The following is a 27073-nucleotide window of genomic DNA, read 5'->3' on the forward strand; positions in this document are numbered from 1 at the left end:
AATCAGCGTCGTCTTGGGGCCGGCTCGCGCATTCTTTTGCGTTCTTTTTAATCCTCATACAAAATACAAGATATAATGCACGCTTTTATTATATTCCAACGGTGCGCCGCGTCGGCGCCGGCAGACACGCGCCCGACGACGCTACCCTGGCAGGCGCACGGACGATGGCTCGGCAGGCGCAAGAAGCATGGGCTGTCGATCGCCCATGAGGCTGCAGGCGCATGCGCCATGCTCGAGCACGGCGCTGTGGATGCGTGGGCTATGCCAGGAGCGGACCTGGGGCCGAAGGATCGCTCTCGCGCCGCTTCATGCGTTCAAAGCTCGGGAATGGCAACAACGAACAAGGTGCTTGGTGTGTATGCCCATAACTTTAGTATCCTATTTGTGTCGACTTAACTTCACTCCATCTACTAGTTGGTCTGTGCAGGGCCACGGCCACCACGCCCGCCGGTCTTGGGCGCGGGTTTTCTGGCGTCCTTGGCCGCCGCGGGGCGAGGCTGGTCCGACTTCCGCGGGCCGTTGCCCTGGCCGCCACGACCATTGCCTCGACCGCTGGCGTTGCTGCGGCCACGACCGCCGTCCCGGCCACCGCCGCGACCGCCACCGTCCTTGCGCTCGCTGCGCTCAACGACCGAGAGCACTTGGTCGTGGAGGACGAAATCGGCACCGTGCGCCAGCGCCGCCTTGACGCTCTCGGCTTCGGCGTAGTCGACAAACGCAATACCACGGTTAGTCACCGTGACCGTCACGATCTTGCCAAAGCCGCGGAAGAGCTCGCGCATCTCGGCTTCCGTCGCCTGCGTCGGGACGTCCTTGATAAAGATGCTGTAGACGCGGGGCTTGCCAGCGGCCGGCGCCGACGTCGCGGCAACAACGGCGGCAGGTTCGTCCGCAGTCCACGAGGCAGCTGGTTGCTTTTTGCGAGGAGACTCGACGGGGGCGGGGGCAGGGGAGCTCACGGCCTTGACCGACGCAGCGGCAGGTGCACGGCCAAAGAGAGACGCCCAGCTCTTGGGCTCGCTGGGCGACGGCGTCACAGGCGCTTCCTCGACAGGGGCCTTGTTCTTGGGCGTGTGCTGCTTTTTCTGGCCCTTGGGCGACACGACCGGCGTCTGACGCTCACTACCAACACGCAACCATTAGGGTCAAGAGTCATAGGCAATATGAAATGTCGTACGCCTTGGGCGATTCCGGGCTCTTCGCTTCTTCAACCTTCTTTACAGGCGACGCGGGCTTTACAACAGGCGTCGCAGGCTTGGCAGCAGGCGACGCCGGCTTGGCCACAGGCGAAGCAGGCACGGGCTTCGGGGAAAGCGGGGCCGCCTTCACCGGCGTCGCGGTCTTCACAGGAAGCGGCGGCGAGGCGACGGTCTGCGCCTTCGGGGACTTGAGGATCGTAGCATTAGTCGGCGTGTTGGCCGGCGTGTGCGTCGCTGTGCTCGTGGCCTGCTCCTTGGCCGCGACGACGGTTTGGGTCGACTTGGACGGCGACGGGGCTGGCGCGAGCTTCTTCGCGGGCGAGACGGGCACACTGTTGCGGGGCGCGGCGACCTCGAGGAAGCGAAGCACGTCGTTCAAGACAAAGTACCCGTTGGGCTGCACGGCCAAGAAGAACGTTTGCACAAACGGCGTCGGCGCGCTGTTCTTGAGCTTGATAATGCCCGTGACCATGACAATGACGCCGCCGTTCAAGCTCGCGTGGCAGTCGATCGAGCCATTGTCAAGGTCGACGCGCGTGCCCACGTAGTTCTTGGCCATAATGGCCTCGCCGATCGCGGTCTGGCCCGAGATGGGCTCCTCCATTTGCGACCCCGTCGCATGCGAGAAGCGGCTAATGTCCTTGTAGAACCGGTGCAGGTTCTGCGGCGTCTCCGTGAGGAGGTGGTAGTACTGCTTCACAAAGGTGTTACCGACCGTGACCGGGTGCACGGCAGCGGGGGAGGCTTGGCCACTCATCTTTCTTGCGCTTCGCCGAGAAAGACCAAACAAAAACTAACAAGTCCGCGCAGTTGAATCTGCGCCGCTTTTCGATCCCACATCCGGATACGGTCGCCGCGGCGGAGCCACAAGTTCCCACAACGCTGCCTTCCATAGTAAGGTCGCGTCCGTATCCGGATAAAGAAGCGATCTTTGCGATCCAGAATGGCGCGCGGCCAGCGGCGGCGCGACTTGGACGAGTCTGTCAGCGCAATCTTGTCGGCTAAGGTCTTAGGCGTAAGCACACGCAGCGGGACGCCAGACACGGACGCGCGAATCTTCTATGCACAGCATCAGTTTATTGCTGGCTTCAACTAGGGGGTAGGGGTCCCCACCCCTTCGTCCGCTTGATCACGTCGGCCCAGGGAAAATACAATGAGCTAGTTCGACACTAATCTTGTATCTTGGAGGGCAAACGCGGTTGCGGGATCTTAGCGGGCACATCGCCCTCAGAAGCTGGCATACGTGGCGGCGCGTCATCTCCTTTGCCTTGGCTGGATCGCTGGGCTGAGTAAAGATCTTGCGGAGGAATGGGAAGATGGGTATTTCATGCAGGGGACTCGAAGACACGTTTGGTGCGCTGGGACTTGGTCGTTGCGATACTAGATGGCTTGCGTATAAGGACGCAGATGGCCGAGGCTGCGGATGGAAGTCGTATGGAGAATTCGAGAAACTGGTTTCGCGCCTTTTTGAGTTCAGCAATTATCCGGTCCTCGGATATAGCGGTGTTGCAAACTGTTTTAAACACATTTGGGCAGCGAATTGGAACTTGCCGCGTGGACAACGACGACAACGACGACAACGACGATGGCAGCGACGTCCGTGTACGAGCGCGTGACGCAGCTGCTGCAGGACAAGGAGGCCCAAGCGGCGCTCTCGATCAAGGAAGGCAACCATCTCACGGAGCAGCTGGCGACCGCGATCCAGCGCTTGACCGAGAAGATCCGCGAGGACCCGGACGGGCGAGACAAGTGGACGCAGCACAAGGCGCGCGGCGAGGCCTTGGCCAAGCAGTGGGCCGCCTGCATGCGCAAGCTGCGACTGGTGAAAGAGCATGAAGGACTCGTGGCTAAGGCGCCGGGCGCAACCAAGCCCCAGGAGAAGGCGCCGCACGTGGCCGTGAACCAGTCGCTCAAGCGCACGCAGCAGATTCTGCGCCAAGAAATGGACCGCGCCGGGCATGTCCAAGCGCGCCTTGTCGAGGGCAAGTCGCATCTCAAGCAGTCGAACGACTCGTACACGGAGCTCGACGCCGAGCTCTCGCGCACACGAAAGCTCCTCACAGAGCTCCAGCTGCAAGCCAACAAAGACCGCATCTGGATCGGTGCTGGCGTCGCGCTACTCAGCATCTCTGTCACGATCATTGTGGTCGAGCGTCTCCCAGTGCTAGGCTTCTTCCTCTCCTATATCTATTAACCCTTTGGTCCACTCCTCGTCCGTGCAGCCAAATGTTTGCAAGCAGTAGCAGTATTGTCGTAGAAGGCTGCGCATTGAACGCCGCCACGTTGACCACAGGCGTACGTGCAGTGCGAGATGCAGATCTCGGGGACAATAGGCTCAGCAAACGCCCGTTTCGGATACCGAGAAAATATCGCACGTGCATGCAGTCGCCGGGCAGCGACCGCAGCGAAGTGTCCGTCGAAGGACTCATTGACCGCTTCCGCCATGGCCTGCCGCTGCACGCGCGGTCGCCGCGACGCACGCCCACCCGCCGTCCGACGCTCGATGGCATCATTGCCCAAGACATCCACGAGCTCGATGCGATCATCGAGCACGGCCGGACAAAGGAACCCATGCGTCGGCCAATAATGGCATCGCCAGCATCGCATGTCCCCATGCTGCACCGCACGGTATCAGTCGAGGACGACATTGCTGCCATGCTCCTCCACCAACAACAGCAGCAACAGTCGACGCAGCGACACGAGCCGGTGCGACCGGCCACCGCCGACGTGCACGTGTCAGCGTCCACCGCCGACGTCATTCGCAACACGGGCATCGCGATTGACCGGGACATGGCCCAGGCGCTCGCGTCGTTCCAGCAATGGGAGGCAAGCCGGACGGAGATCGCGCCGTCCCCCGAGGCGCAGGCGGTGGCCACACTGCCACTCTCGGCGCTCACAATCGCGACCGAGCTCGACGCAGCCTTTGAGCTCCTCAACAAGAAGGCCAAAGAGTACCCGAAACCGGACGCAGCGCCCGTCACCAAGGTACGCGCCACGAACGTTGCGCTTGTTGCGATGCGTTGCGTAGGCGCCGTCCGCCGAGGCCGCCCAAGCCAAGAGTATTGTGCAGGGCCATGCGGTCGCCTCGGCGAGGGAGCTCCACGCGACGCTCGAGCGCTTGGAACAAGTGCGTCTTTCGCATGACACATAGGACTGTGTCATGTGGTGTAGGCAGCGGAGACCGCCGCCGCGACCTCGCCGCAGCTCGACCACATCGTCCGAAGCCAAGCCATGACCGACGACCACGACTTGCGTGCCATCCTCGCCCGCATCAACATGGTAGAGCGCTATGGCGTCACGACGCTCAGATCATATAGGTGGCGCCTATCGCCCCCACGTTGCTGTTTCCGCCAGCGTTTTCGCCGAGCTTGGAAGGCCCACACGACCCGGAGGCGTCGCTCATCGACGAGCTGCAACGGCTTAAGGCGATGGCGGCCGCCAAGACGCACGCCATCGAGGAGGCGTACGCACCGCTGTCCCCGCCGCCAAGACGCCGCTGTGAACCCGACTCGCCGCGCTCGAGCGACCAGGGTTGCAGCAGTAGCATCGATAGGGACAGCAACAACGACGACGACGAAGCCCACGCGTACGACGACGACGAAGCCCACGCGTACGACGACGATGGGTGCAACTTGGCGAGCTTGGCGCTCCACAGCCGGGCGATCGTCGAAGACTTGAGCGTTGCCATGTACACGCTTCGCCACCGGTAGTCCTCTCTTGTGCAAACAGAAGAAAAAGCTGCAACTTCGACGCAGGCTCGACTGCGATGCAAAGGAGCAGCGGGACCGCGACGAGAACGAGCTTCGCGAGAAGGACGCCAGAGCCAAAGCCAAAACGATGGCGGACGCGGCCAAGGCCAAAGCCAAGAGCGAGGCCAACGACTTGATCGCTGCCAAGGTACGGCGCCACTCGACAACACAACACACGGGGCGTCTAGGAGCGCGTCATGGGCATGACGTCCTGTCAGTTGGCCGCAAACGATGACAGTGACGACGTGTTTGTCCCTGCTGTTAATGTCGATCCGCGCCGGGACGCAAACCTGCCACCGGCGCCTCGTCCGTGGGACGACGCCGTGGACGTATTGCAGCGCTTTGATGCCTTGCTGCCGCCGATGCACAACAGCAACCAAGACGACGATCGCTACGTACGACGCCAGCCATTCTCTTTCGATCCCGACGCACACGAGACAACGTACAACGGTCATCGACGCCGAGACGCGCCCCGGTCGTTCGAGTTGGACGGCCGACACGCTTGGCGGGATGACGAACCTGCGATCTACAAGGAAGCGCGACATCGGGACTACAGCGGACTGAGGTAGCCACTCTTGAGTCTAGCCGGGACACGAGGAATCACGCTATATGCATAGCATTGATGAGCTCAAGGAGGCCCGGGAGCGCAAATTGCGGTGGCTCTTTCCGTCCTCGAGTCGTTTCTATTGATGTACAAAGCGTGTTCCAACGCCACAGTCTTGCTATTCTCCTAGTCGACGCAAGGTGCTGGCCGCCAGCTGCTCTCGGATCGTTGCGGCCAGTGGACGCCCGATGCTACCGTCGTTCACGAGCGCGGTCGGCGCTTCCGTCCGCTCGCGCTTGGCCGCAAACACAACCGCGTTCTTCGGCAGCGCGAGCACGTAGATCGAAGCAAAGTGGGGCGAGAGGAGCACCCGAAGCATCTCAAGCGACGCGTCTGCATCACCGGAGGCTTTCGGAAAGATGACGTTGATCGCGAGGCTGCCGTCACCCGTGAGCACGCGACTGGCGTCTGCCATGAACGCCGGTGTAAGGAACGACGCGGGCGGTGCACGCAGCTCGGTCGGCGCAGCGTTCCCGTCTTCGACATCGAGCACGAGCCAGTCCAAGGACGCGTCTGGCTGGCGGGCGACATAGGCTTCGCCCATTGCTTCGTGCAGCGAGAGGCGGTCGGACGGTATGAGGTGGAAGAATCGTTGGCTACAGTTTGGTCAAGAAGACAGGCAGAGTGGGTATCGAGTACCCTGCAGAGAGCATCGCGCGCGAAGGGTCAACGGCGTCCATGAGCACCTCGCCGCGCAAGTGTCTCTGTAGGAAGGTCGGGAGGACACCTGCGCCGGCGCCGAGCAAGCCAATGCGGAGGTTGTGGAGGCGCTCGGTGGGTAGCAGCGCGAGGCCGACGCAGAGACCCTTGTGCACGTCCAGGGCTAGCGCTGCGTCATTGATCGAACCGTCCTACGCGTCGTCGTGGGCGTGCGAGACGCAGAGTGACGCGTCTACCTCGTTGAGCAAGATTTCGCTTTGGACAAGCTCGAGGCGGTCAACGAAATGCAGCGACCGCGTCGGTGGCAGGCCATCTGTATCGGCTGACTTAGACATCTTATTGGGATTTGAGCGCTGTACCGAGAAAACTGTCCATGACCAGAATCTCGTCGTCTTCGTGGAGGATCGTGCGCTGGTACTTGGCATCGACCTCCTACAAGAAGGAGGTTCATAGAGCGGTGTGCGCTGCCAGCGGTACCTCTTGGAAGGCGTCAAGCATCTCGGGCTCGAGCTCCGAAACAAGTTCATCGATGTCGTCGTACGTGAGGTTCTCGCCCGATCGGTGTACCTACTCACGTATGCGTCACGCGACGACAATATGGTGGAAGGCACCTCGTGAATCACGACTTCCTTGAGGATGTGCGCGTCGGGCGTGATGGTCTCGGGCGACGGTGCGTCCAGCAGGATGCCTTCGCACTCGTTGGCAGCCAGCGTCCAGTCGTACTTGGAGATGAGCTGTTGCGGCCAGAACGGGTACGTCCGGCACTGCGTCGGCCGAGCCGGGTACACGCTGCATCGCTTGCCATCGAGGAAGATGCACTGGCTGTCGTCGTCCGTCTGGCGCAGGGCGGTCGCGCCATTCACGCTGCGCAGGTACGTTTTGGCAAACGTGGCTTTTGGCAAAGCGAGATGCTCGGCCATAGCTGCAACCTCGCTGCTGTTGACATAGGCGACGCCGCCTTTGCCGGTGCAGCAGCGCCCGCAGCCGGTGCACTTGAAGGCCACCTTGAAGGCCCGCGCTGTTGCTGCCATTCGCGCTGATGCTGGAAGATTGCTACAACCCGAGCTCCGCCGGCAAATGCATATTGTTTCCATTCGAGCTTCATATACCTATACAAATAGTAAATAGGGAAATGCATATATTGTGCGATTTAGAGCGCCGACATACAAAATCTAAAAAAATGCACCGAGAGCGATACCATAGACAAGACAGTTGGCGTTTTAAACGGCCCTTCGCGGATTGGTCCGTTTGAATATTGATGTTTCCGGACGCCAATATATTGCATTCGGAGCAGAGAGCATGAGCGCGACCATGGCACTGCATGCACTCCTCGACGACAAGCATCGATGGGCGTGGAAGATCATCGGAATCTGCCTCCTCTTGGGCATCGCTGGGCAGCTCGTCCCGAGCTACCTGCTGCGCGAGTCGCCGGGCGAGCGCCGGACGAACCTGGCCATGGCCCAGGCCGAGCTCCACCGCAAGAGCGACCTCGTCCGCGCCAAGTACGCAGCGCTGCAGGAGGAGCTCGACGTCTTCCAGACCTCTATCAGCGACGTGCTCAAGGCCATGGCCTGGCGAAAGGTGCGCGAAGAAGACTTCAACGCCGAGCGTGTTCAGCACATCCAGGGCGTGCGAGACTACATGGCCGAGCGTCAAGCCAAGATTGAAGCGATGGTGCTCGAGGCCGCCGAGTCGATCCAAGTAACCTTCCGGAATGCGCACAAGCAAGTCGGGTACGTCCCACCGCCCGACACGGAGGCTGAGCCGACGACACCCTCGGACGAGCCTACTGCAACACCACACGATGCGCAAGAAGCTGATCCACCCGCGCCTTCGCCGTACGCCGACCTGCCCACGGTACAGCTCCAGCCGGCCCCAATCGAGACTGTCGAACCGAAGCCTGCGCTGGCGACCCCTGCCGTGCTGCCGCAGGTCACTCCTGCGCCGGCCCCTCGGCCCGTCAAGCCGCGCCCGAAAGCGACACCGACCACGGCTCCGACACCGTCGCAGCCGTCTCGATGGATCCTCGAGAGCTGGTCTCTTTTGCAGATCGCATGTGGTCTGAGCTTCCTCGTGTTTGTGCTGGCCATGCTCAGCGTGCTCTATGAGCAGCAAGTCCAAGGCGGGTACCCCTTCACGCCCCGCAAGAAGACGCGCCTTCCTGCGTCGTCGCGTCGGCCATCCGGACTACGCCCCGCGCCGGGCCTCGACCGCATTGTACTTGAATATTCAAAAATTCCCTTGTCCTTACAGCGCGTAGACGCGCAACATGAACCAAGTCGACTTTGACAGCCTCGAAGACGACGAAGACGACGACGAGAATACCCGCGGGAGCTACTACGCGACCGAGGTACGTCATCTCGCCGAGACTTCTCCTGACTCGTTCGTCGACACTAGAGCGAGCTCTTGACCCCGGTGCCAGTGCGACGATCCCGGCGACTGCACCCTGGCGCCCCCAGCGTCTACCTCGGCTAGACAACACTTAATATAACATCGCAAACGTCGTCCCAAGGCGGTTGATGAGAAAGGATGACGTGGGTTGCCTCTTTTAGCAGCGAAACCGTCTCGGCATTTGGCGCCACGATGGCGTCGGTCCAAGGGCGCTCCAAGGCGCTCTGGAAGAAGCTCTCGACGTCCATCAAGATGTCGCAGCTCGACGAGGTGCAGCAGCGCAAGTTCCAGCAAGCGCAGACCGAGTCGCTGGAAAAGGTCTCTCGCCGCAGCTTGCGTACTCGGGCCACCACCCAACTCCCGTCCTAGGCGGGCGCCGACGTCACTCTCAACGACAGTTCGAGTGGCGACGCCGACGACGCCGGCCATGAAATGTACTCCAAGGTGCAAACTCAAAACGTCATCTCGAGACCGACGAGTCTCTCGGGTCCATAGGACGCACTCGCGCTTCGGTACAGTCTGCGAAAAGACCGGCGGATCGACGACGTTGTGCGCCGGCTCTGGGCCCTTGAAGCCGACCGCGACGAGCTCGGGTGTCTCCGGAAAGAGGGGTACATGGCGTTCTACGTCTCGGTCGCCAAGTACCTCGACGCGGCTTTCGACGACTCGGCCGCGCTCGCCTCGGTGGCCGTACGTGCATCAACTTCGTCGTCGCCAAGCGACTTGGTGCTCATAGAGCGAGTGGGACAATGACCGCAAGGGCCAAGACACGATGAGCTACGCGCTCTTCTTTGAGAGCCTCTTCCAGCTCGTGGGTACGTCACACCGTGGTGGCACCAGGAGGATGCACTCGAATGCGCTAGACGTGTGGGTCGACAGTCTCGACGTCCGCGACTACATTGGCTTTCTCGAGCACATTGCGCTCAACATATTTTTGCCCGGCACCACGCACCTGCGCGACGTGCACGGTACGACATTGTCTAGCGTCAACTATACCAGTCGGACTCATACGCGACGCAGACATCATCTTCATCAACGCGAGTGCGACGGACCGCACCAAGCTCGAGAAGCTACGCGCCAAGAAGGAGCTCGCCAAAGGCAAGGAGCTCGAGCGCAGCGCCAAGCGGGATCCCAGAAGCGCAGCCAAAGCCATTGCGACAACGTCCAAGACCGCGCCGCCGACATCGACCGTGACGACGGCCCAGGCCCACGCCATCGGAAAAATAGAGATAGCCCACAAGGCCGCGCCCAAGCGTGTGTCCCCGGCCAAGCGCGGGGTCCCGTCACATCCAAAATCTGCAGCAGCACCGACCAAGGCAAGCAGCTATGTGCCGGCGCAAGCCGACGCGGTCGCGCGCAACGTGCATGCCCACAGCAACGAACTGGGTTTTGACGGCGACGATGTCTCTGGAAGTCTTGCCCCCGACAACGATCCACCGCGTGCGCTTCGTCTCGGCCCGACCTCGACCTCGGTGGCGACACCGAGCCCCGCGCATGGCAGTGACCCCAACTTGGTTGCTCAGTTTCTCGCGGCCGAGGCAAGCGACGTGCAGCCCAATCGCCCTTCGCAGCATGGTCTCTCGTCCCACAACGGCAAGTCAACCCACGCTGCCGCCAACGGCCACGCATTTCGTGGTAGTGACAGCACCTTTGGTAGTCCCGCTAGCTCAACAGCTCCATCGCTCCATCCTCACGGAGGCGCGACTGCAGCAGCGACGCATGGCGCCAGCGCTGGTTCGAACGCAACTCCACGTGGCCATGGCGTTGCGACCGGTGGCCTGACGTCGGGTCACGCGACGACGTTTGCGACTGCCGCCCAAGGGGACGTCTTCTCTCCCGGGTCCTACGCGCAAGATGTGACGGCAGCGTCGTACGCAGGTCAAGATCATCACGCGACGAGCTCTCGGTTCGACAATGACGCAGCCTCCAGCCACGCGTCCGGCGTCGCCGGTAGCGGAAGCGGAGCGACTGCTACCAAGGTATCGGTGACCGCGGCCGCCTCGAGTACGAATGCCGTTGGTCCCGCTCCTGGTACGACAATGGAGGCGGGCGACGATCCACTGCAGATGGGCGACGGGCGACGCAGCAACAAGACGCATCCGAGTGGAGGACAGCGCGCAAAGCTACACGCAAGCAGCAACCAGCAGCACCAACCAGGAGCAGGAGGCAGTCTCAGTCCCGCGAATCGCTCGCACGAAGGCCTTGAGGATGCGCGCCCAATGGCGCGGGGACTCGCAGGCAAACCCGTAGATCCGCTCAAGGCAGCGACGAGCGCAGTCCACCGGTCGCTCATGGCGTCGGCTTCCAACAGCACGGTCGCGCTCTACGAGCCGCAGCACGACTTGTACGACGACGGCAGCCACCGGTGCGGAATGCTTCTCCTTGCGTCAAGGGACGGCAACATGGCGTAGGCGACCGCTCTCGACGTATGTGCTCGAGCCGCAAGGCTTTCATTTACGGCCAAGAACGAGCCCCGTCAAGCACGACACCGAGTTCATCGGCGTCTCGGTGACGCAGCGCCACGGCGTGTACGATGCGACGCCGCTCAAGCTCGAGTGGCAAGGGGAGAAGCCCGACATGGAGCAGCTCGAGTTTGCAGTGGTTGGCGGCCGCCTCGCTGTCTCTAAGCACCGGTGGCTGCCCGAAACCTGCGATCATCCGCACGGCGGCCATGACGACGATCGCGTCATTGACGTGAGCCATTTTGACGCGACAGACGACGAGGCGTTGCTCGATGACGAGACGTCGACGTCCGGCCGGCGCATGGACGACATCAACGAGCTCCGAAATGAGTTTCAGCGGCGCCAACTGCAGCCGATCTCGACCGAGAACCCACCACGCGTTCAAGTACCGACCTTTTCTACGCCAGGCGTCATCTTATGCCCCCGTCGTAGCCGCGCTTCGAGCCGCATCGCGACTTGATGCCCCTGCAAACGTCGCTAAGTCGACAGACCCTTCAAGTCCCCGCGATGGAGCGGGTATGCGTTTCCATCTTGCAACTTCTGTCTGATGGTCCATGTAGCGACAGCGCTTGCGCAATGTGAGCAGTCTCCCGGTGCTGCCCCGCCGCCAACGCACGCCTCCGTCCGTCCCACGCGGTGGCCCCGTGCTCGGCCTCGAGCTGGCCTCGCCGTCGGCGCGCCTTGGCCCCAACCGCATCGAGCTGCTCAAGAAGAAGCAGCGTGTGCTGAGTGCCCACCTCCAGTCGGCGCCGCTCAAAGATAGCTCGTGGCACGCCCCCGATACGTAGTCATCTTAATGCATTACATTATGATGCTCACAAGGCGCCTTCTTGGGTCACGTACGCCTCGATAATCGCGTGGTCTGCGATGCGCGGGATGTTCTCTAGAGCGCGTGTGAGCGTCATGACGCCATCGACGAGCTACTACTCGTATACTCGATCGTGTCGTAGTTGTCAAAGATGTCGTTCGTGAGCACAACAACGTCCTTCTTAGAGAGGACGGGGTCGCCAAAGTAGGACGCGACCGTCGAAATCGTCGTCAAGAGGAAGCGAAAGCCCTTGGCGTTGATCTCGCTACTTGGATCGGTATACGAGCCAAATGGAGTCTGTTGAGTGTACCCGGTGCTGTCTTCGTCGTACATTTCGAATGCCACTACATCGCACTAGGATAAGAACCTCGGAAGCCGCCGGACAGTCTACGCGCTATCTTGGACAAGAGATTGCCTAGGATCCACTGACTTGGACGATCGCGACGTGCGCAGTCGCACCTTTGACGAGCGGCGCGACGCCGACGAGGAACTCGTGGTAGTTGATGACGTCGTCGCCTGTCTTGTCGAGCATCGTAAACAGGCGGTCGAGGATCGCGCGGTCCGACTCCTACGCGTCCAAGGGCAGCGTCGTAGAAGAGCAAAGCTCACTAGTACAAAGAAGTTGACGTGGTCGAGGCCCGCGTTAAAGTCGGCGCGCGTTAAATTGGGCTCGACGCGGTCCTTCCTGGCCGCGTACGTGGAGAGCGGGACCAGTTTCTTGGTCTTGGGGCTCTTGGCCAAAACTGCATTTTCAAAGCACGTGCGGAGCTCGAGGAGGTCGTCGCGGTCGACTAAGCATAGCGACATCGTTACGAGGAGCGAGACAGGACGCAGCGTACACTGCGTGATGTGGGAGACGGCGGCGATCGAGAGCCGATTCGCCTGCTTGGAGAGGTCGTGGCCCATCGCGACGCTTCGGTGGTGTAACGCAGATTGCAGTTGAAAAACCACATTTGCTATGTCGTCGATGGACGCGGACGGAGCGGTTTGCCACGAGGCCCAGCATCCCGTCCATGGTCCCGAGACCAAGCCGGCGCGGGCGTCGCGCCCGTGGTGGCTCTTTGGGTCGGCGCCCGCGGCCCGCGAGTGGGACCCGACGCTCGACGTGTTCAACAGCGCACCCAGCATCGCGATCAAGGGCGCCCGCGTCGAGGACGACTGGCCCGTCAAGACGATCGAGTTTGACGTGCAGGTCTGCCTCTGTCATTGTACAAGTTGTCTGATATGTAGTCTAGTTGGTCTACAAGGACACGACGTGGGAGACGTCGATCTCCAAGAGCAACATCTACCGCATCTGGTTTTACATCAAGAGCCACGGCCTCATGAGCGCGATGGCCAACGTCGGGTCGCCCGAGTCGCCGCCGCCAACGTCGCCGCGCCCAATCTCGCCCAAGCCACCGGCGTCGCCGTCGAAAGCCAACTCGGGCATGTTTGACATGCCGCAGCTCCGGTACTTCTTCTTTGCGACGCACGAGCGCTCGACGCGCGATGAGATGCTGCGGCTGATCGAAGCCTACCTCAACACGGCGTTCGCGATTCCCAAGGTGCGCGCGTCGGCGTACGTGCTCTCGCTCTTCCAGATCAGCGCCGGCACGTTCGATGCGGACGGCCGCGTCACGTCGCAGCGCGAGGGCTGGCTCAAGGTCAAGACTTGGCTCAAGGGCAACCAAGGTACATGAGATTCCCTTGGCCTCGCCACACGACCGATTTCAGAGAACGTGCGCGTCTACCGCGGCGCCGTGGCGTGCGACAACTGCTGCTTCAACTGCCTCTGCGTGTGCAAGAAGGTGGCGTACCAGACGACGCACTGGAAGTGGGTCGCGCTCAAGCCGTGCTGCCTCGCGATCTACGCCTCGAACCGCGTACGTCCAGCAGCATTTCTGTCTCTGCACAATCGTTCTTGCAGGACAAGGCGCCCAAGGAAGTGCTGCTCTTCGACGCCAAATTCAAGGTCGAGCGCGGCGTGCGGTTTGTCGGGTCGCACAAGGCGCTCGTGATCTCGAATGCGTCGTTCGTGCTGCACGTCGAGGCGCGGCACCGCGACGACGCGCTCAAGTGGGCGAATGCGATTCGCCGCACGATGGAGGCGAGCGAGTGGTCCCAGAACCACCGCGACGAGTCGTTCGCGATCCCGCGCCCCATGAAGTCGTCTCGCGCGCAGTGGTATCATCTACGATCTTGACTTCTTGTCATATGTCGTCTCATGTCGATGACCGAGTAGGTACGTCGACGGCCACGACGCGTACGCGGCGATCTACGATGGCCTTTTGCGTGCGACCAAGGAGATCTTTATCGCGGGGTGGTGGATCTGCCCCAACACGTACCTCAAGCGGCCGTCGACGGCGTTTCCGGACGCGCGCCTCGACCTTGTCCTGAAGCGCAAAGCCGACGAAGGCGTCCAGGTCGACGATTGCGATTGGGATGAAGAGAGAGGGATTGTCTAATGGGCTGTAGATTTACGTGCTCATGTACAAGGAAGTCAGCGTCGCGTTGACGCTCGACAGCATGTACTCGAAGAAGACGCTGCGGAGTCTGCACCACACCAACATCCGCGTCTTGCGCGACCCGGACTTTATCATGAAGCAGTGGGGCATGTGGTCGCACCATGAGAAAATCGTGTGCATCGACCAGCGCGTCGCGTTTGTCGGCGGCCTCGACCTCTGCTTTGGCCGCTACGATACGCCTGAGCATGCCCTCTTTGACGACGCGGGCGCGACGTTCCCGGGTATGACATGATCATGGATTCTGGGCGGGACGTAAATTTGTGCAGGCAAGGACTACAGCAACCCGCGCATCAAGGACTTTGTGCAGGTGAACGAGCCGAACGTCGACCTCATGGACCGCCACGCGCACCCACGCATGCCGTGGCACGACTGCCACTGCCAGTAGATGCCATTGCGTTTCTTATTGCCTCCGACTAAGATAGATTTGTAGGCTTGTCGGAGACCCGGCGCGGGACATAGGCCGTCACTTTATCCAGCGCTGGAACTTTTCGGTGAGCACGCGCGTCAAAGGCCACAAGTTTGAGCACATTTTGCCGCAAACGGCGCCGCCACCGCCGCCACCAAGCACCGCGCACCCGACGCCTCCGCGCCGCCTGCTCAACCGAGGCTTTAGCCGGCTTGTCGACGTGACGGATGAGGACATTGAAGCCGACAACAGTCATGCAGCGCCCGTCATCGCATCGGTCCTCGAGGACGCATCGTCGATCGACGTAGCGTCGCCTGGGTCGGACGAAGCCGGCATCCCTTGTGCGGTCCAAGTCGTCCGGAGCATCTCGCTCTGGTCGGGGGGCTGTCCCACAGAGAAGAGCATCCAGAATGCATACATCCGCCTCATTACGTCGGCGACGAGCTTCATATACATCGAGGTTTGGTTGCTCTCTACTAACTATTGCTCACAGCGAATCGGCGTAGAATCAGTTCTTTGTGTCGGGCATCGAAGGCGACACGCTCTGCCAGAACCGAATCGCGAATGCGCTCGTCGCCCGCATCTTGCGCGCGGCGGCCGCGAACGAGCCGTTCCGCGTCATGGTGGTGATGCCGCTTCTGCCTGCGTTTCAAGGCAAGCCCGAAGACAAGCAAGCGTACAGCTTGCGCGGTGTCATGCACTGGCAGGTAGCCATCGACGCTATAGTTTCTCGTATCGCCGACACAACGGCTTCTAGTATCGCAGCATTTGCCGCGGCGAAGGCTCGATCTACCGCCGGCTCAAGAAGGAGATTGACGATCCATTCGAGTACATTGCGTTCTACGGGCTGCGCACGCACGCGATCCAAGACGGGACGCCCGTGACGGAGGAAGTCTACGTGCACTCGAAAATCATGATTGTCGACGACCGCGCGTGCATCATTGGCAGGTAACACGCGCCGACTGCCCTCGGATGACGACGGCTTTGCATAGCGCCAACATCAACGAGCGGAGCATGAACGGCGACCGCGACTCGGAGATCGCGGTCGTCATCGAAGACGCCGAATTCCTGCCGTCCGTGACGCTAGGTACATATATATCATCGATCCTGTGGTTTGTCACATTGCCGTTTCCCAACTTCAACCTGCGGACAGGCGCGGGCGCGTCCGTTGGGCGCTTTGGCCACTCGTTCCGCATGAAGCTCTTCGAAGAGCACTTTGGCGTCGCGCGCGGGTCGTCGCTCTACGAGCGGTACCGCGACCCCGTGCCTGCGGCCACGTGGTTTGCGTTCCAGGACCAAGCGATGAAGAACGCGCTGCACTACAAGTCGGTCTTTGGCTGCCTCCCCGCCGACGACGTCCGGTGCTTCTCCGACATGGGCGTCAAATACGTACGTTTTGCCTCGAAGCAACGCCGCTAAGCATCGCGCAGGACCTTGACAAGAAGGAGCGCGTCGGGACGTTCCGCAAGGTGCCCGAGCTCCATGCGACGAGCCAGGACGCCGACGTCGTACGGTGCTATGCCGCAATGTGGCGTCTCGAGACACGCCTGTGTAGGACGCCGCCGAGCACGTGCGTCCGCCGACGCTTCCCGAAGAGGAGCCGACGACAGCGGTACGTGCGGCTTGGTCGTTGCAGCGACTGATGTTGGGTGCACGATATGGGTGTAGCCGCCAGCCGCGCCCTTTCACGCTGCGTCCACGTCGGGCATCCAAACGAGCGTCGCGCTCCCGGACGAGACGCTTCCGCGGTCCGTCTCGCACCGCGAGAAGGAGTCGAACGGCCAAGTGTTCACGTTTGCCATGACTGCGATGCGCTGCCACACGACCGTGAGCGTCCAGCGCCAGGCCGAGCTCGGCGGCGTGCGCGGGCATATCGTGTACTTTCCGCTGCGGTTCCTCGAGGCCGAAGACCTCGAGCCCAAGTATTACCCGGCCGAGCTCTTTCAGTAGATGTCGAGTGAGTGCCGACTTGAAGTTGCTTATTCTTATTGCGCAATTGCAAGCATGTGCAATGGCGACGCAGAGATGTGGCAGGAGGGACGTCCTCGTCGTCCTTTCCTACGTCATCAAGAGGCGCGCCCCTCGTCTGCGTAATACATAATTGGTCCACCCCCACATTGGCGCGCGCAAGAAACCAAATGTGACGTCGGCGCGTCATCGCACGCGAATCTCGACAGGCTAGTCGCACGCCACCTTGCACCACGTGGCGATGCAGACGCACCTTTAGCCGCACGCCACGCACGAGGTGCAAACCGCATCTAGGGTATAAACGCTAGCAGACAAACGACAGGTATCGAGACGCGCACAAAGAGCCGCTCGTATCGCGCTCAAGAGGCCAGCGCATGCGGCCAAGTTGCGTCGGATTAATGTATGACCAGAGCAGGATAACGGTTTTGCGTTAAACCCACTTTAACCGCTTGACCGAGCCCGCTCATTGGGCGACCGGGTGCTAAAAGGCGCCAGAAGACACTGGGCTTGTCTCTTATAACTACACTTGGTTTTTGTATGTGGACGACTGATCCCCGTAACAAGCCGTCGGGAACCCTAGTCGCGGCGGTTGTTCAACCATATTGGGCCAATCAAAAGCGACGTACCCGGAACATGGCAGCGTGTGATTGGCTGAAGACTTGAATTAGGATTTCAGCCAATCCGAAGGCGCGTTTAGAATGACTACAACGGGGGCCTTTATATTTTTGTGCCCCGTCACGTGTCGTTTGACTTGGAATTTGTATGCGGAGGGGGCGCGGCATTATTTAATTATATAAAACAGCACCGACGCGCGATCTTTGCGTTGCCTACGGTACTCCCACGCGAGGATAAGATTTTAGTTTTGAGATTCATTTTCGAATTGGCCTCCGCCTCCACCAGCACCTCAGCAGCATGGACCTCCAGACGCGCCGCAGCACCTCGATGGAGCATGGCATCTACCGCTCCAAGGACGTCGAGGCGCAGATGACCCAAGTGCTGGCGATCCTGTCCAAGGACACGCTCTTCAACGCGGCGTCGCTCCAGGCCGAGGTCGAGTGGTTCTACGGCCCGCTCGGCCTCCATGAGTTCTACTTCCTTGGCCACTCGCCGGAGGTGATTGCGTCGCACATCAAGTCGCTCCTCGCGGCCAAGATCCTCACCAAGACGTCTGGCCAGGACCAAGAGTTCAAGCTCGTGCAGGAGAACGCCAAGTCGGCCTTCTTTGCCACGCGCTCGAACGTGCAGGGTGACGAGACGCGCACGACGCGCACGATGAACTCGAACGAGGTCGCCAACCTCGAGCGCTTCATCGAGAAGGAGTACCTCAACTCGTCGACCGAGTGCATCGGCGACGGTGTCAAGACGGGCTACCAGCACCTCGAGCAGACGGAGGCCGCCAAGATCCGCCAGTACCGCCTCCAGTGCTACCGCTCGGCCGGTGTGCTTGATGCCAAGCTCGTGCCGTCGCACATGCGCCTCTACTTCCTCCAGGAACCCGACTTTGTCGTGCCCAACCCGGTCGAAGGCGAGACGGACATCAACAAGATCGCGGACAAGAGCTTCCTCGAGCGCTCGGGCCCCAACCTCAAGAAGGTCTACCAGGAAGTCCTCAAGACGGCCGCGAGCCAGATGACGCCGGCGTTCCACACCGAAGTGTGGCTCGAGCCCGACAACACCAAGATGGCGCGCCTCACGGTCTGCTTCAAGGCCGGCTCGACGCACAGCTACTTCTCGTCGCTCGCCGATGTCTACCGTGGCCACGGCCTCTTCTCGTCGCGCAAGTACGCCGAGTACTTCTCGAACGGCTACGTCGTGTACGGCTTTTACCTCCAGCAGCTCGAGTGCAACGCCAAGGGCTCCGGCACCTTTGAGGAGCGCGTCGCGGCCTGCTTGTCGGACGCGTCGCTCCACTACGTGCTCCCGCGCACGTCGCTCTCGCCGATGCTCCGCGACCACCTTTTGACGCCGCAGCAGATCTCGTACGCGTACGCCGCGTGGAAGTTCACGTTCCACTTCCTCCAGCGTCTCCCGGAGGCGTACTCGGTCGTCTCGGACTCGCTCCGTGACCGCGACTCGGTCGCGTTCGCGCGCCTCGAGCAGCTCCGCTCGGCGATGAAGCAGAACACGTTCACGGAAGCCCAGATCCTCGACCACATCCTCGCGTCGCCGGCGCTCGTCAAGACCTTGTACGAAGAGTTCGAGGCGCTCCACTCGCCGTCGAGCAAGAACCGCAACCGCACGCGCGCCGATACGCTCTCGGCGCTGCGCAAGGCCGTCTCGTCCGAGCAGGCGCTCACGGTCTTCTCGCAGTTTGTGGCCTTCAACCACCACGTGCAGCACACCAACTTCTTCCGCAAGCAGAAGTCGGCGCTCGCGTTCCGCCTCGACGGCGAGTTCCTCCCGTCCACCGAGTACCGTGAGAAGCCGTTTGCGGTCATCTTTGTCATCGGCTCCGAGTTCCGCGGCTTCCACACGCGCTTCCTCGACATTGCGCGCGGCGGTATCCGCATGATCCGCTCGTCGCACGCGCAGGTGTACCTCAACAACGTCTCGTCGTGCTTTGACGAAGGCTACGGCCTCGCCTCGACGCAGCAGCGCAAGAACAAGGACATCCCGGAAGGCGGCTCGAAGGGCGTCGTGCTCCTCAACCTCGCGCACCAGGACAAGGCCGACCTCGCGTTCAAAAAGTACATTGACGCGCTCCTCGACATTATGCTCCCGGAGAACGACGGCATCGTGCGCGCCCAGGAAGACATTCTCTTCCTTGGGCCGGATGAGGGCACGGCCCACCTCATGGACTGGGCGTCGTCGTACGCCAAGTCGCGCGGCTACTCGTACTGGAAGGCCATCACGACGGGCAAGTCGCCGTCGCGCGGTGGTATTCCCCACGACGAGTACGGCATGACGACGCACTCGGTGCGCCAGTTTGTCACGGGCATCCAAGCCAAGCTCAACCTCAAGGCGCCGGGAGCCAAGCGCCTCACCAAGGTGCAGACCGGCGGCCCGGACGGTGATCTCGGCTCGAACGAAATCTTGATGAGCGAGGGCGAAGACACGATCGCGGTCGTCGACGGCTCCGGTGTGCTCTACGACCCGAACGGTATCAACCGCGCCGAGCTTGTCCGCCTCGCCAAGGCCCGGTCGCCGGTCGAGGGCTTCAACAAGGCGCTCCTCTCCAAGGACGGGTACCTTGTCCTTATCTCGCAGAACGACTTCAAGCTCCCGTCGGGCGAGGTCGTCGAGAACGGCACGCAGTTCCGCAACAACTTCCACAACCGGTCGGACGTGACGGCCGACTTCTTCGTCCCCTGCGGCGGTCGCCCGGCGGCGGTTAACCTCAGCAACGTGACCAACTTCATGTACCAAGCCGATGGCAAGACGCTCCGCTTCAAGTACATTGTCGAAGGCGCCAACCTCTTCTTCACGCAGGACGCGCGCCTCGTGCTCGAGAAGGCCGGTGTCGTCCTCTTCAAGGACGCGTCGGCCAACAAGGGCGGTGTCACCTCGTCGTCGCTTGAGGTCATGGCCGCGCTCTCGATGACTGACGCCGAGTTTGGCGAGCACATGGCCGTCCAGGCCGGCAAGCCCAAGCCCGCGTTCTACCAGGCGTACGTCGCCGAAGTCCAGACGCGCATCGACAACAACGCGACCAAGGAGTTCGAATGCCTCTGGCGCGAGCACCAGCGCACGCCGACGCCGTATGCGATTCTGACCAACTTGCTCTCGGAGCGCATCACGGACCTCAGCGTCACGATCCAGGACTCGTCGCTCTACGAACAAAAGGCGCTGCGCGACGTGATCCTCAAGGACGGCTTCCCCAAGACGCTCCAGGCCAAGATCGCGTACGACGAGCTCCTCAAGCGCCTCCCCGAGTCGTACCTCCGCGCGCTCTTTGCGTCGCAGCTTGCGAGCCGCTTCGTCTACTCGTGCGGCCTCAACTGCCCCGAGTTTGCCTTCTACGAGTTCGTCCAGACGCTCAACCACTAAGTCTCCTTGCCGTAATTCATATGCTTCTTGTTTCGATCTCCGTCTCCACCGCGGAACCCTACACCTGGAAGACCCTACGTCTGTAGACCACAACGGCCTGTCTCGTGCAGCTGGTCGGCTTGGGTTGCTAGATCATTGGCGTCGGTAGCTCCACGCGCCGTCCTTGTAGCTACTGTATGAGGCTGCGAGATGAGCTCACTGGGACTCTGCATGTCGATCCCAGCAGTTGGCGAAACGCTCATGGGACACCGCGCCAAGACCGAACCCGAGTCCGAGAGCATCTTGGGGAAGCTGCAGCCCAACTCGAAGCTCGGGCTCGCGTGCTTGGCCAAGCTCAAGCCGATCTTTTCCAAGCATGCCCAGCGCGCCAAGGACGTGACGGCGCGCGCGTCGACAGTGACGACCACGGCAATCGCGACGGAGCAGAAGGCACCGACGCGCCTCCCGACGCACAACGTCAAACTGGCGACGCTCTCGACGGCCTCCAACGAATGGAGCGTCGTTGTCGATGACATTGCCAAGTTTATGGTTGGTCGACATCGAGCACCTTATAGCTGAGATCGTGCATAGTACCCGAGCCTCAACCTCGAGGGCCACGAGACGGACGAGGCGCGGCTGCATGTCTCTCGACTGCAGTGGACGGCCAAGAAGCAGACGCAGAATACGTCCGAGGCCGACGCGGTCGCCGGGCACGTGCGCCTCACCGACGCCGAGCAGACACGCTGGGACTTTGACCGAAAGCTCCAAGTCGCCGAGTGCATGCTCCGCTCGCCCGTGCGTCGCCGCATTCCTATGACGTTTGTGGCGGTCATCGCGTATGACTAGTTGGTGACTGTCGAGCCCGATGGACCGCATGAGCCGTCACCTCTCGAGCGACGCCATGCGATCGCCCGTCGGCCCACCGCAGTCTGTCGCCGTGTCCCACACTCGCAGAGCCTCATAGTATGCTAGTACCTTGTGCAGGACCCAGACGAATGCGAGAGCAGTGGCTCGACCACTGTACGACGAATGCCGCCTCACACGCTCGTTGCGCTCATCAAGAGGATGTAGGTGCATTATGACATTCAGCGAACCGGCAAAACGCGACGGCAAGCAAGCGTCTTGCGTGCTTCGTCATCGAGCAGTATCGTCGTAGGAAGCTACGAGCGCTCGCGAAGCAGACCACCGAGGCCGGCAAGACCGCGCTCTACTCGGACAAGGTATGTCTGGTGTTGTCAAATGCTGCAGAGGAGGCAAGCACCGCCATTGCGTACTAGCACGTTCTCCTCTCCAAGTGGGCCAAGCTCCAAGACAGCCGAAACCACAAGGTGCCAATACTTCTGGACGGCCGCGTGGTCTTGCCCAAGCCCACGAAGAAGAAGCTCCCGCCTGGCACGTTTGTCGACAGCGTCACGCCCCGGACTCTCTTCTTTGACGAGTGCGCAAACGAGCAGATCTTACCCGAGCCGCTCCTCGCGCGCATCAGCTCGGACCGAGCGCTCGACTTGCGCCACTTTGGGCTCGGGGACACCAAAGCCATTGCGCTCGCCAAGAGGTTGCGCTTCCATCCCCACGTTGCTGCATTTAAAATGAAGCGTAGCTTGGCCTCGCTGCCGTCGATTTACGCTCTCAACCTTGCCGACAACCGGCTCACGCAAGCCGCAGTCTCGGTCATTCTTCAGCTGCTCCACGGACGCAAGGAGCTCCGCGAGCTCAATCTGAGCGAAAACGAGGTGCGCTTGATATATTGAAACATTGAGACTAAATGGTAGTTTCGCAGATTGGCAAGGAAGGCTGCGTGCACATGGCCGACTTTCTCTTTGCCGCGTCGAGTTTAACCGACTTGGACTTGTCTAAAACGCGTCTTTTGGACGCGATTGACGCCCTCGCCATCGAAATCGCGATTCACCCGTCGCTGCTCGTCGTCAACCTCTCTGGCAACGAGATTGGCGAGGCCGGCGGCATTCTCCTCGGCGAAACTCTGGCTGCGACCAGTTGCACGATCCAGTATGGCTGCATGTACTAAATGGCATCTCAGATTGTGTGCAGGGATCTGGACTTGTCGTGGAACCAGATCTGCCTCGAGGGCGCGACGCGCATCGGGCGCGCGCTCGAATCCAACACATCGATCCACAACCTCAACCTCTCGATGAACCGGTTTGGTGACCCGGGTGGCCACGCGATTGCGTCGGCGCTGCTGCACAACAAGACACTTCAAACCCTCGACCTCTCGCGCAACAACCTCACGGGGCGCGCCGCCGTGACGCTGAGCTACGCCGTGCAGCACAATACAACGCTGACGCGCCTCGGGCTCCTCAACAACGACCTCGGCGCGACGGGCACCAAGGCGCTCTTGCACGCGGTGGCGTCGGGCATTGCGTGCGACATTGGCCTCTCGTTTCGCGACAGCAACGTACGATGACATATCACGAGTCCCTTTGGCGATGAGAACGTCGTAGGACTCGGACGTGTTTGACGCAATGTTGCCGTCGGCGCAGTCTCCGTATAGCTTGGATCTGAAGCAGTCCCCGTACCACTATGTCATTGCGTGCGAGCTTGTGACCGCGGCGGCCCGCGCCCGCTGTGAGCTCTACGAGGCGTGGTTCTCGCCCGACGGCGGCAAAACCAAAGTGGACCTCGAGTTTGACGCGACGAAGAAGGCGCTCGTGAGCAAAGGCGGCGGCAGCGTGTTTGCGATAACGCCCAAGCAAGGCTTGCTGCACGTCGCCGCGCGCTTTGTGCCGCCGACGATCGGCGTGAGCGCGTACGTGACGACCGACGGCCTCGCCAACGTCGTCAAGGTTATCAAGGACCGCATCTCGACGCGGGAAATGTGTGCGATGCTCGAGGTACACGGCGTTGGCGCCTCCGTCGACGACACTTTGTCTAGATCGCTACGTTTGACATGTTTTTGAGCCTCACGCACGTTGAGCTCATCGTGACGCAGCTCCAGAGCGCGCTCGACGTCGTTGAGATCCTCGCGCGGTATGCCCCACGCCGTGCGCACTTTGTCTCACAGTGCGGCAGGAGCTTGCACACGGTCGTGGACGGGCGCGGCATTCTGTCTTTTCTGCTCGCGCACTTGAGCTTCCAAAACATGAACCGTCTCCTTGCATCCCATGGCGTCCTCGTGCTGCAGTTCAATCCGGACAACCCGACAGGACGCTACACGCTCGACTTGGCCAACCGCGTGCACCGCAAGCTCGCGCTCTGGTTCGCGATGCTCAACCGCGCCGAGGCCAGCCGCAGCATGCGCGTCTGTCCGCGCTTACGTGGCAACACGAGCCAGCGCGGCACTTTCAGCAACTTTCGCAATGAAAAGTTCAACGGCCATGCGATCGAGGTACCTTTTGGTCTACACCAACATACAAAATGACAAATTGTCTTGTAGATTACGGACCGCTTTTACGATAAACTGCCGACAAAAGGCACGCTCGAGTTTGACTATGTCTCGACGACGCGCCCCGAAGACACGCAGGAGACCGTCGTCGTCGTCGACGAGAGCGCGGTGAACGGAATGCTCCAGCGTATACACGCCGAGCTCTCGTCCGACTATGTGCCATCGCACAAGCGCCTCGACATGAAGCGCCAAGTGCTTCTACTACAGCACGCTCTCGCCGGCACCTTTGTCAAGACGGCACACGTGCGCATGATCATGCAGTACTTTCCGCCGACCGTCGACGGCCTCCGGCTCAAGGTACATACGCCAGTGAAAGCAAGCAACTTGGAAGCAATAGTAGGTCGTCTTGGCCGCGCACCGCTACATCTTTGACATGGAGAACTTTGACGTGGTGTACGAGAAGCTCCTGCCCGCCGACCGCAAACATGTAGGCGCAGTCGATGGCGAATATGCAAAGTGACGTGCGTTTAGATGTTTACGGCTCTTGGATACCTCAACACACTCAACCCGCTCAACGTCGACATGGAGTTTGACCTGGGCATGACCGAATGGGACAATCGGGTACGTCAACAGCCATGAGAGTAGAGGGATATATAACTAACTGTGTTCTAGGTACTGGTGCGAACGCTCGTCGAGATGATCTCCAACGACCCACTCGACTTGATCAAGCTCGACGACGCCAGCATCAAGCTCGGGCTCAGCATCTACTCGATGTTCACGTCCTCGAGCATCCCGACGACAGGGCGCATGGGCCTCCGCTTCATCTCGCGGCCCAACAAGTCGCATGCCGAGCTCGTGGCGCTGCGGCAGTCGACGTTCCACGCGTTCCTCTTTGCGTCTCGGCTGCGCTCGGCGCACCCAAAAGTCGACGACGTAGTAGCAGCGTCGGTATTGTGAACGAAAAAAGTTACCGACGTCCACCGTCTGTCCTAAGCACGTGATCGCGTGCGTCTATTCTTGCTTCGCGGCCAGGTTGGCCTGGTGGATGAGGCTGCGTTCGTGCAAGACGAGCTTGATGCGCGCCATGGACTTGCGCACCTTGGACTTGCGGAACGGGTTCGGGAACGCGAGGTTGCGCGAGCTGCACTCGGCCTGCTCGGTCAAGAGCGCGTTGCGCTCCTTGAGCAAGACGTACCACAGCTTGTGCAGATCCTCCGTCGACTTGTTGCGGAGCATCCACGCCTTCCAGTCGCCGCCCACGACAGGCGCGACACGCTTCACGGGCTTGCCGTCGAGGACCGACATGGTCGGGAAGAACTGGTCGATCGTGCCGTCGAGCTTCTCGGGCATCGCGCGCTTGGCCATGTTCTGCTTGTTGGGCACGCCCTCCTGCTTGACGATGCCATAGGCGATCGGCGTCGAGGATATGCACCGGGCGGCGAAGGGCGCGGGCACGCTAAGGACACGGCGCAGCATCGTCGTCTTGACCAAACTTGGAATACGTCCTGCTGCTCGCGACCAACCACCTCGCGCTAGGCCATTGGCTAAAATCCTGCATTTTCCCACAAACGCGTATGATTGGCTCAAATAGGTGCGGTGCCAAAATGCATATTTGTCAAGTTCGGGACATGAGCGTGATGCACTTCGTCTTTTGCACCTCCAGAGCGAGTCGCTACAGCGCAAGGGGCGACCAAGACATGAGGTATCTCTTCTTCGGGGCACATTACGTGCAAGGATATCGTGACATTGTGCGACTTGTGCGGTCTTGAGGAAGGCAAGGGGACCAAAAGTCGATCTTGGTCGCGCCGGTGGTCTTCCCTTGGTTGCGGCGTGTTCAACAGGCATCAAATCAAAGGGTTGAAAGCGACTTTTGCTCAGCTCTCGCGTACTAGCACTCCACGCTGTATGAGGCGTAAACACACATAATGTACACTCCAACCGGTATCAACACGCGCTTGACTGCGTGACGAGCCTACGTGACTTTGAGCGACCGAACGGGCCAAGCGGGTGGAAAGCCTTGCCGTTTATCGCTTGTTGCACCTTGTGCTCAGCACCTAAAAACGATTTCAGGTGAATTGCCACTGCTCGTTGTCCGGCCTGTGGTAAGACTGACGAGCGGACCACCGCATCATCAGGAGCGAATGCCAAGTTCAGAATCTACACACGTTCCTTGCTTGTATGTCCATCGCAGACGGAACTTGAACACCAAGTTCGCGATCTTTGGCGCAACCGCTGCCACGTGCTACGGAAAAGCGTGTCAGTCCGACAACAAGTGCATTCACCCGGCGCGTTCCTTTTCGCGTGCTCATTCTGATATTCGACACCACCGACAGCAGTCATCCACCGCAATGGCTCTTTGGCTACACCACAACCACCACCATCAGCACCACCACCACCATCAGCATCACCACCACCATCAGCATCCGCCGAACGGGTCGGTGCCCTCGCGCGCTCATGGTGGCTGGAACCACTCGCAGATCCTCACAGAAACCTTTGCGGCCAACGAAGACATTCCGTTCCACGACCAGCACAAGCACCACCACCGGTTCGCGCACCATGTCATGTGGTCTGCTAGCCTCTTGGCGCTGGCTGCGCTCGTGAGCTTTGTAGTGCTGCGCATTTTGCGTCGATCCAAGCGCCAGCACGCGTACGAGCCCATCCCAAGCCCGACGCATGTGTGAACAGCAAATACATACAAAGGCACTTGATGTTCCCGTTGATTTGCCTCGTGGAAAGAGGCTCTAGCACAGAACGGCCGTAGTAAGAGGGGCTAATTCCGGGCGATTGCTACAGTTGTAGTCGAGCCCATGGACTGGTACTCCAGCGCGCTTGTTGGCGCCAAGGCGACTCGAGCATTACCAACGCTCGACGCTACAGTTCGTATATAGTGTAATAACACGATTTGAGGTTTGCCATCGGACCAACGTTGATCGACTTGGAGGGAGTTGTGCTGCTGACCGAGGGCGATGTGCCACAGAATTGTAAAAGTGTAGTGCAGGTCGTTTGGAGCGCCACG

At 60.7% G+C, this 27073-nt stretch overlaps 12 protein-coding genes across 14 annotated transcripts; 8 read left to right on the forward strand and 4 right to left on the reverse strand.

The window, feature by feature from the left end:
• Nucleotides 1–344: 344 nt before the first annotated feature.
• SDRG_05755 lies at nucleotides 345–2560 on the reverse strand. Of its 2 annotated transcripts, XM_008611487.1 has the most exons (3): nucleotides 2313–2560; nucleotides 1178–2258; nucleotides 345–1122 (listed from the first exon to the last, which is right to left on the reverse strand). In XM_008611487.1, the coding sequence occupies exons 2-3, from the start codon at nucleotides 1954–1956 to the stop codon at nucleotides 411–413; spliced, it is 1491 nt and encodes a 496-aa protein (XP_008609709.1). In that variant the 5' UTR covers nucleotides 1957–2258; nucleotides 2313–2560; the 3' UTR covers nucleotides 345–410. The 2 variants fall into 2 exon arrangements, with proteins under 2 accessions (XP_008609709.1, XP_008609710.1); XM_008611488.1 differs by having other exon boundaries at nucleotides 1178–2560.
• A 161-nt stretch (nucleotides 2561–2721) lies between these two features.
• SDRG_05756 (hypothetical protein) lies at nucleotides 2722–3420 on the forward strand. The gene has a single exon (XM_008611489.1). It carries the CDS (start codon nucleotides 2785–2787, stop codon nucleotides 3391–3393), a length of 609 nt encoding a protein of 202 aa, XP_008609711.1. The 5' UTR covers nucleotides 2722–2784; the 3' UTR covers nucleotides 3394–3420.
• Nucleotides 3421–3548: 128 nt separating this feature from the next.
• Nucleotides 3549–5740, forward strand: SDRG_05757 (hypothetical protein). Its single transcript, XM_008611490.1, has 7 exons — nucleotides 3549–4184; nucleotides 4228–4326; nucleotides 4371–4478; nucleotides 4517–4905; nucleotides 4955–5096; nucleotides 5137–5513; nucleotides 5566–5740. Exons 1-7 carry the CDS (start codon nucleotides 3579–3581, stop codon nucleotides 5636–5638), a joined length of 1794 nt encoding a protein of 597 aa, XP_008609712.1. The 5' UTR covers nucleotides 3549–3578; the 3' UTR covers nucleotides 5639–5740.
• SDRG_05758 (hypothetical protein) lies at nucleotides 5671–7243 on the reverse strand (the record flags this gene model as incomplete). The annotated part of the gene is made up of 6 exons (XM_008611491.1): nucleotides 5671–6148; nucleotides 6192–6403; nucleotides 6449–6525; nucleotides 6572–6644; nucleotides 6690–6779; nucleotides 6824–7243. 6 exons carry the CDS (start codon nucleotides 7241–7243, stop codon nucleotides 5671–5673), a joined length of 1350 nt encoding a protein of 449 aa, XP_008609713.1.
• Nucleotides 7244–7478: 235 nt separating this feature from the next.
• On the forward strand, nucleotides 7479–8782 carry SDRG_05759 (hypothetical protein). Its single transcript, XM_008611492.1, has 3 exons — nucleotides 7479–8429; nucleotides 8473–8562; nucleotides 8610–8782. The coding sequence occupies exons 1-3, from the start codon at nucleotides 7512–7514 to the stop codon at nucleotides 8685–8687; spliced, it is 1086 nt and encodes a 361-aa protein (XP_008609714.1). The 5' UTR covers nucleotides 7479–7511; the 3' UTR covers nucleotides 8688–8782.
• Nucleotides 8783–8795: 13 nt separating this feature from the next.
• SDRG_05760 (hypothetical protein) lies at nucleotides 8796–11853 on the forward strand (the record flags this gene model as incomplete). Its single annotated transcript, XM_008611493.1, has 9 exons — nucleotides 8796–8921; nucleotides 8973–9047; nucleotides 9099–9293; nucleotides 9340–9418; nucleotides 9467–9571; nucleotides 9624–10968; nucleotides 11015–11450; nucleotides 11498–11581; nucleotides 11626–11853. The coding sequence occupies 9 exons, from the start codon at nucleotides 8796–8798 to the stop codon at nucleotides 11851–11853; spliced, it is 2673 nt and encodes an 890-aa protein (XP_008609715.1).
• Nucleotides 11854–11880: 27 nt separating this feature from the next.
• On the reverse strand, nucleotides 11881–12779 carry SDRG_05761 (hypothetical protein; the record flags this gene model as incomplete). The annotated part of the gene is made up of 7 exons (XM_008611494.1): nucleotides 11881–11948; nucleotides 11993–12138; nucleotides 12184–12217; nucleotides 12265–12288; nucleotides 12333–12441; nucleotides 12489–12664; nucleotides 12713–12779. The coding sequence occupies 7 exons, from the start codon at nucleotides 12777–12779 to the stop codon at nucleotides 11881–11883; spliced, it is 624 nt and encodes a 207-aa protein (XP_008609716.1).
• Nucleotides 12780–12813: 34 nt separating this feature from the next.
• Nucleotides 12814–16895, forward strand: SDRG_05762. Of its 2 annotated transcripts, XM_008611495.1 has the most exons (15): nucleotides 12814–13065; nucleotides 13109–13544; nucleotides 13587–13735; nucleotides 13780–14036; nucleotides 14095–14275; nucleotides 14328–14598; nucleotides 14644–14758; nucleotides 14808–15243; nucleotides 15290–15490; nucleotides 15541–15731; nucleotides 15776–15870; nucleotides 15937–16172; nucleotides 16214–16291; nucleotides 16339–16395; nucleotides 16452–16895. In XM_008611495.1, exons 1-15 carry the CDS (start codon nucleotides 12832–12834, stop codon nucleotides 16731–16733), a joined length of 3219 nt encoding a protein of 1072 aa, XP_008609717.1. In that variant the 5' UTR covers nucleotides 12814–12831; the 3' UTR covers nucleotides 16734–16895. The 2 variants fall into 2 exon arrangements, with proteins under 2 accessions (XP_008609717.1, XP_008609718.1); XM_008611496.1 differs by having other exon boundaries at nucleotides 15776–16172.
• Nucleotides 16896–17622: 727 nt separating this feature from the next.
• SDRG_05763 (hypothetical protein) lies at nucleotides 17623–20774 on the forward strand. The gene has a single exon (XM_008611497.1). The coding sequence runs from the start codon at nucleotides 17664–17666 to the stop codon at nucleotides 20736–20738; it is 3075 nt and encodes a 1024-aa protein (XP_008609719.1). The 5' UTR covers nucleotides 17623–17663; the 3' UTR covers nucleotides 20739–20774.
• Nucleotides 20775–20900: 126 nt separating this feature from the next.
• On the forward strand, nucleotides 20901–25039 carry SDRG_05764 (hypothetical protein). Its single transcript, XM_008611498.1, has 17 exons — nucleotides 20901–21266; nucleotides 21309–21512; nucleotides 21564–21644; nucleotides 21690–21737; nucleotides 21789–21826; nucleotides 21874–21937; nucleotides 21995–22272; nucleotides 22318–22450; nucleotides 22498–22724; nucleotides 22767–23130; nucleotides 23177–23566; nucleotides 23608–23702; nucleotides 23745–24060; nucleotides 24109–24414; nucleotides 24458–24544; nucleotides 24589–24678; nucleotides 24730–25039. The coding sequence occupies exons 1-17, from the start codon at nucleotides 20928–20930 to the stop codon at nucleotides 25012–25014; spliced, it is 3345 nt and encodes a 1114-aa protein (XP_008609720.1). The 5' UTR covers nucleotides 20901–20927; the 3' UTR covers nucleotides 25015–25039.
• A 29-nt stretch (nucleotides 25040–25068) lies between these two features.
• SDRG_05765 (hypothetical protein) lies at nucleotides 25069–25533 on the reverse strand (the record flags this gene model as incomplete). Its single annotated transcript, XM_008611499.1, has 1 exon — nucleotides 25069–25533. One exon carries the CDS (start codon nucleotides 25531–25533, stop codon nucleotides 25069–25071), a length of 465 nt encoding a protein of 154 aa, XP_008609721.1.
• Nucleotides 25534–26334: 801 nt separating this feature from the next.
• SDRG_05766 (hypothetical protein) lies at nucleotides 26335–26977 on the forward strand. The gene has a single exon (XM_008611500.1). The coding sequence runs from the start codon at nucleotides 26406–26408 to the stop codon at nucleotides 26736–26738; it is 333 nt and encodes a 110-aa protein (XP_008609722.1). The 5' UTR covers nucleotides 26335–26405; the 3' UTR covers nucleotides 26739–26977.
• The last annotated feature ends 96 nt before the right edge of the window (nucleotides 26978–27073 follow it).

The sequence above is a fragment of the Saprolegnia diclina genome (assembly GCF_000281045.1).
Source record: "Saprolegnia diclina VS20 unplaced genomic scaffold supercont1.15, whole genome shotgun sequence".
Classification (NCBI taxonomy): domain Eukaryota; phylum Oomycota; class Saprolegniomycetes; order Saprolegniales; family Saprolegniaceae; genus Saprolegnia; species Saprolegnia diclina.

What these genes read in the sequence shown, in the direction of transcription:
- SDRG_05755 (XM_008611487.1), bottom strand. Translation starts at nt 1,956, where the DNA reads ATGAGTGGCCAAGCCTCCCCCGCTGCCGTGCACCCGGTCACGGTCGGT. An exon ending in AGCCCGGAATCGCCCAAGGC is followed by an intron (nt 1,123 to 1,177) that starts GTACGACATTTC and finishes GCGTGTTGGTAG; the next exon opens with TGAGCGTCAGACGCCGGTCG.
- SDRG_05756 (XM_008611489.1), top strand. Translation starts at nt 2,785, where the DNA reads ATGGCAGCGACGTCCGTGTACGAGCGCGTGACGCAGCTGCTGCAGGAC.
- SDRG_05757 (XM_008611490.1), top strand. Translation starts at nt 3,579, where the DNA reads ATGCAGTCGCCGGGCAGCGACCGCAGCGAAGTGTCCGTCGAAGGACTC. An exon ending in CGCTCGAGCGCTTGGAACAA is followed by an intron (nt 4,327 to 4,370) that starts GTGCGTCTTTCG and finishes CATGTGGTGTAG; the next exon opens with GCAGCGGAGACCGCCGCCGC. An exon ending in ACGACTTGATCGCTGCCAAG is followed by an intron (nt 5,097 to 5,136) that starts GTACGGCGCCAC and finishes CGGGGCGTCTAG; the next exon opens with GAGCGCGTCATGGGCATGAC.
- SDRG_05759 (XM_008611492.1), top strand. Translation starts at nt 7,512, where the DNA reads ATGAGCGCGACCATGGCACTGCATGCACTCCTCGACGACAAGCATCGA. An exon ending in CGCCGGGCCTCGACCGCATT is followed by an intron (nt 8,430 to 8,472) that starts GTACTTGAATAT and finishes TACAGCGCGTAG; the next exon opens with ACGCGCAACATGAACCAAGT. An exon ending in GGAGCTACTACGCGACCGAG is followed by an intron (nt 8,563 to 8,609) that starts GTACGTCATCTC and finishes CGTCGACACTAG; the next exon opens with AGCGAGCTCTTGACCCCGGT.
- SDRG_05762 (XM_008611496.1), top strand. Translation starts at nt 12,832, where the DNA reads ATGTCGTCGATGGACGCGGACGGAGCGGTTTGCCACGAGGCCCAGCAT. An exon ending in AAGTCGTCTCGCGCGCAGTG is followed by an intron (nt 14,037 to 14,094) that starts GTATCATCTACG and finishes ATGACCGAGTAG; the next exon opens with GTACGTCGACGGCCACGACG. An exon ending in CCGACATGGGCGTCAAATAC is followed by an intron (nt 16,173 to 16,213) that starts GTACGTTTTGCC and finishes AGCATCGCGCAG; the next exon opens with GACCTTGACAAGAAGGAGCG.
- SDRG_05763 (XM_008611497.1), top strand. Translation starts at nt 17,664, where the DNA reads ATGGACCTCCAGACGCGCCGCAGCACCTCGATGGAGCATGGCATCTAC.
- SDRG_05764 (XM_008611498.1), top strand. Translation starts at nt 20,928, where the DNA reads ATGAGCTCACTGGGACTCTGCATGTCGATCCCAGCAGTTGGCGAAACG. An exon ending in CCGCGCTCTACTCGGACAAG is followed by an intron (nt 21,938 to 21,994) that starts GTATGTCTGGTG and finishes ATTGCGTACTAG; the next exon opens with CACGTTCTCCTCTCCAAGTG. An exon ending in TGCCCGCCGACCGCAAACAT is followed by an intron (nt 24,545 to 24,588) that starts GTAGGCGCAGTC and finishes ACGTGCGTTTAG; the next exon opens with ATGTTTACGGCTCTTGGATA.
- SDRG_05766 (XM_008611500.1), top strand. Translation starts at nt 26,406, where the DNA reads ATGGCTCTTTGGCTACACCACAACCACCACCATCAGCACCACCACCAC.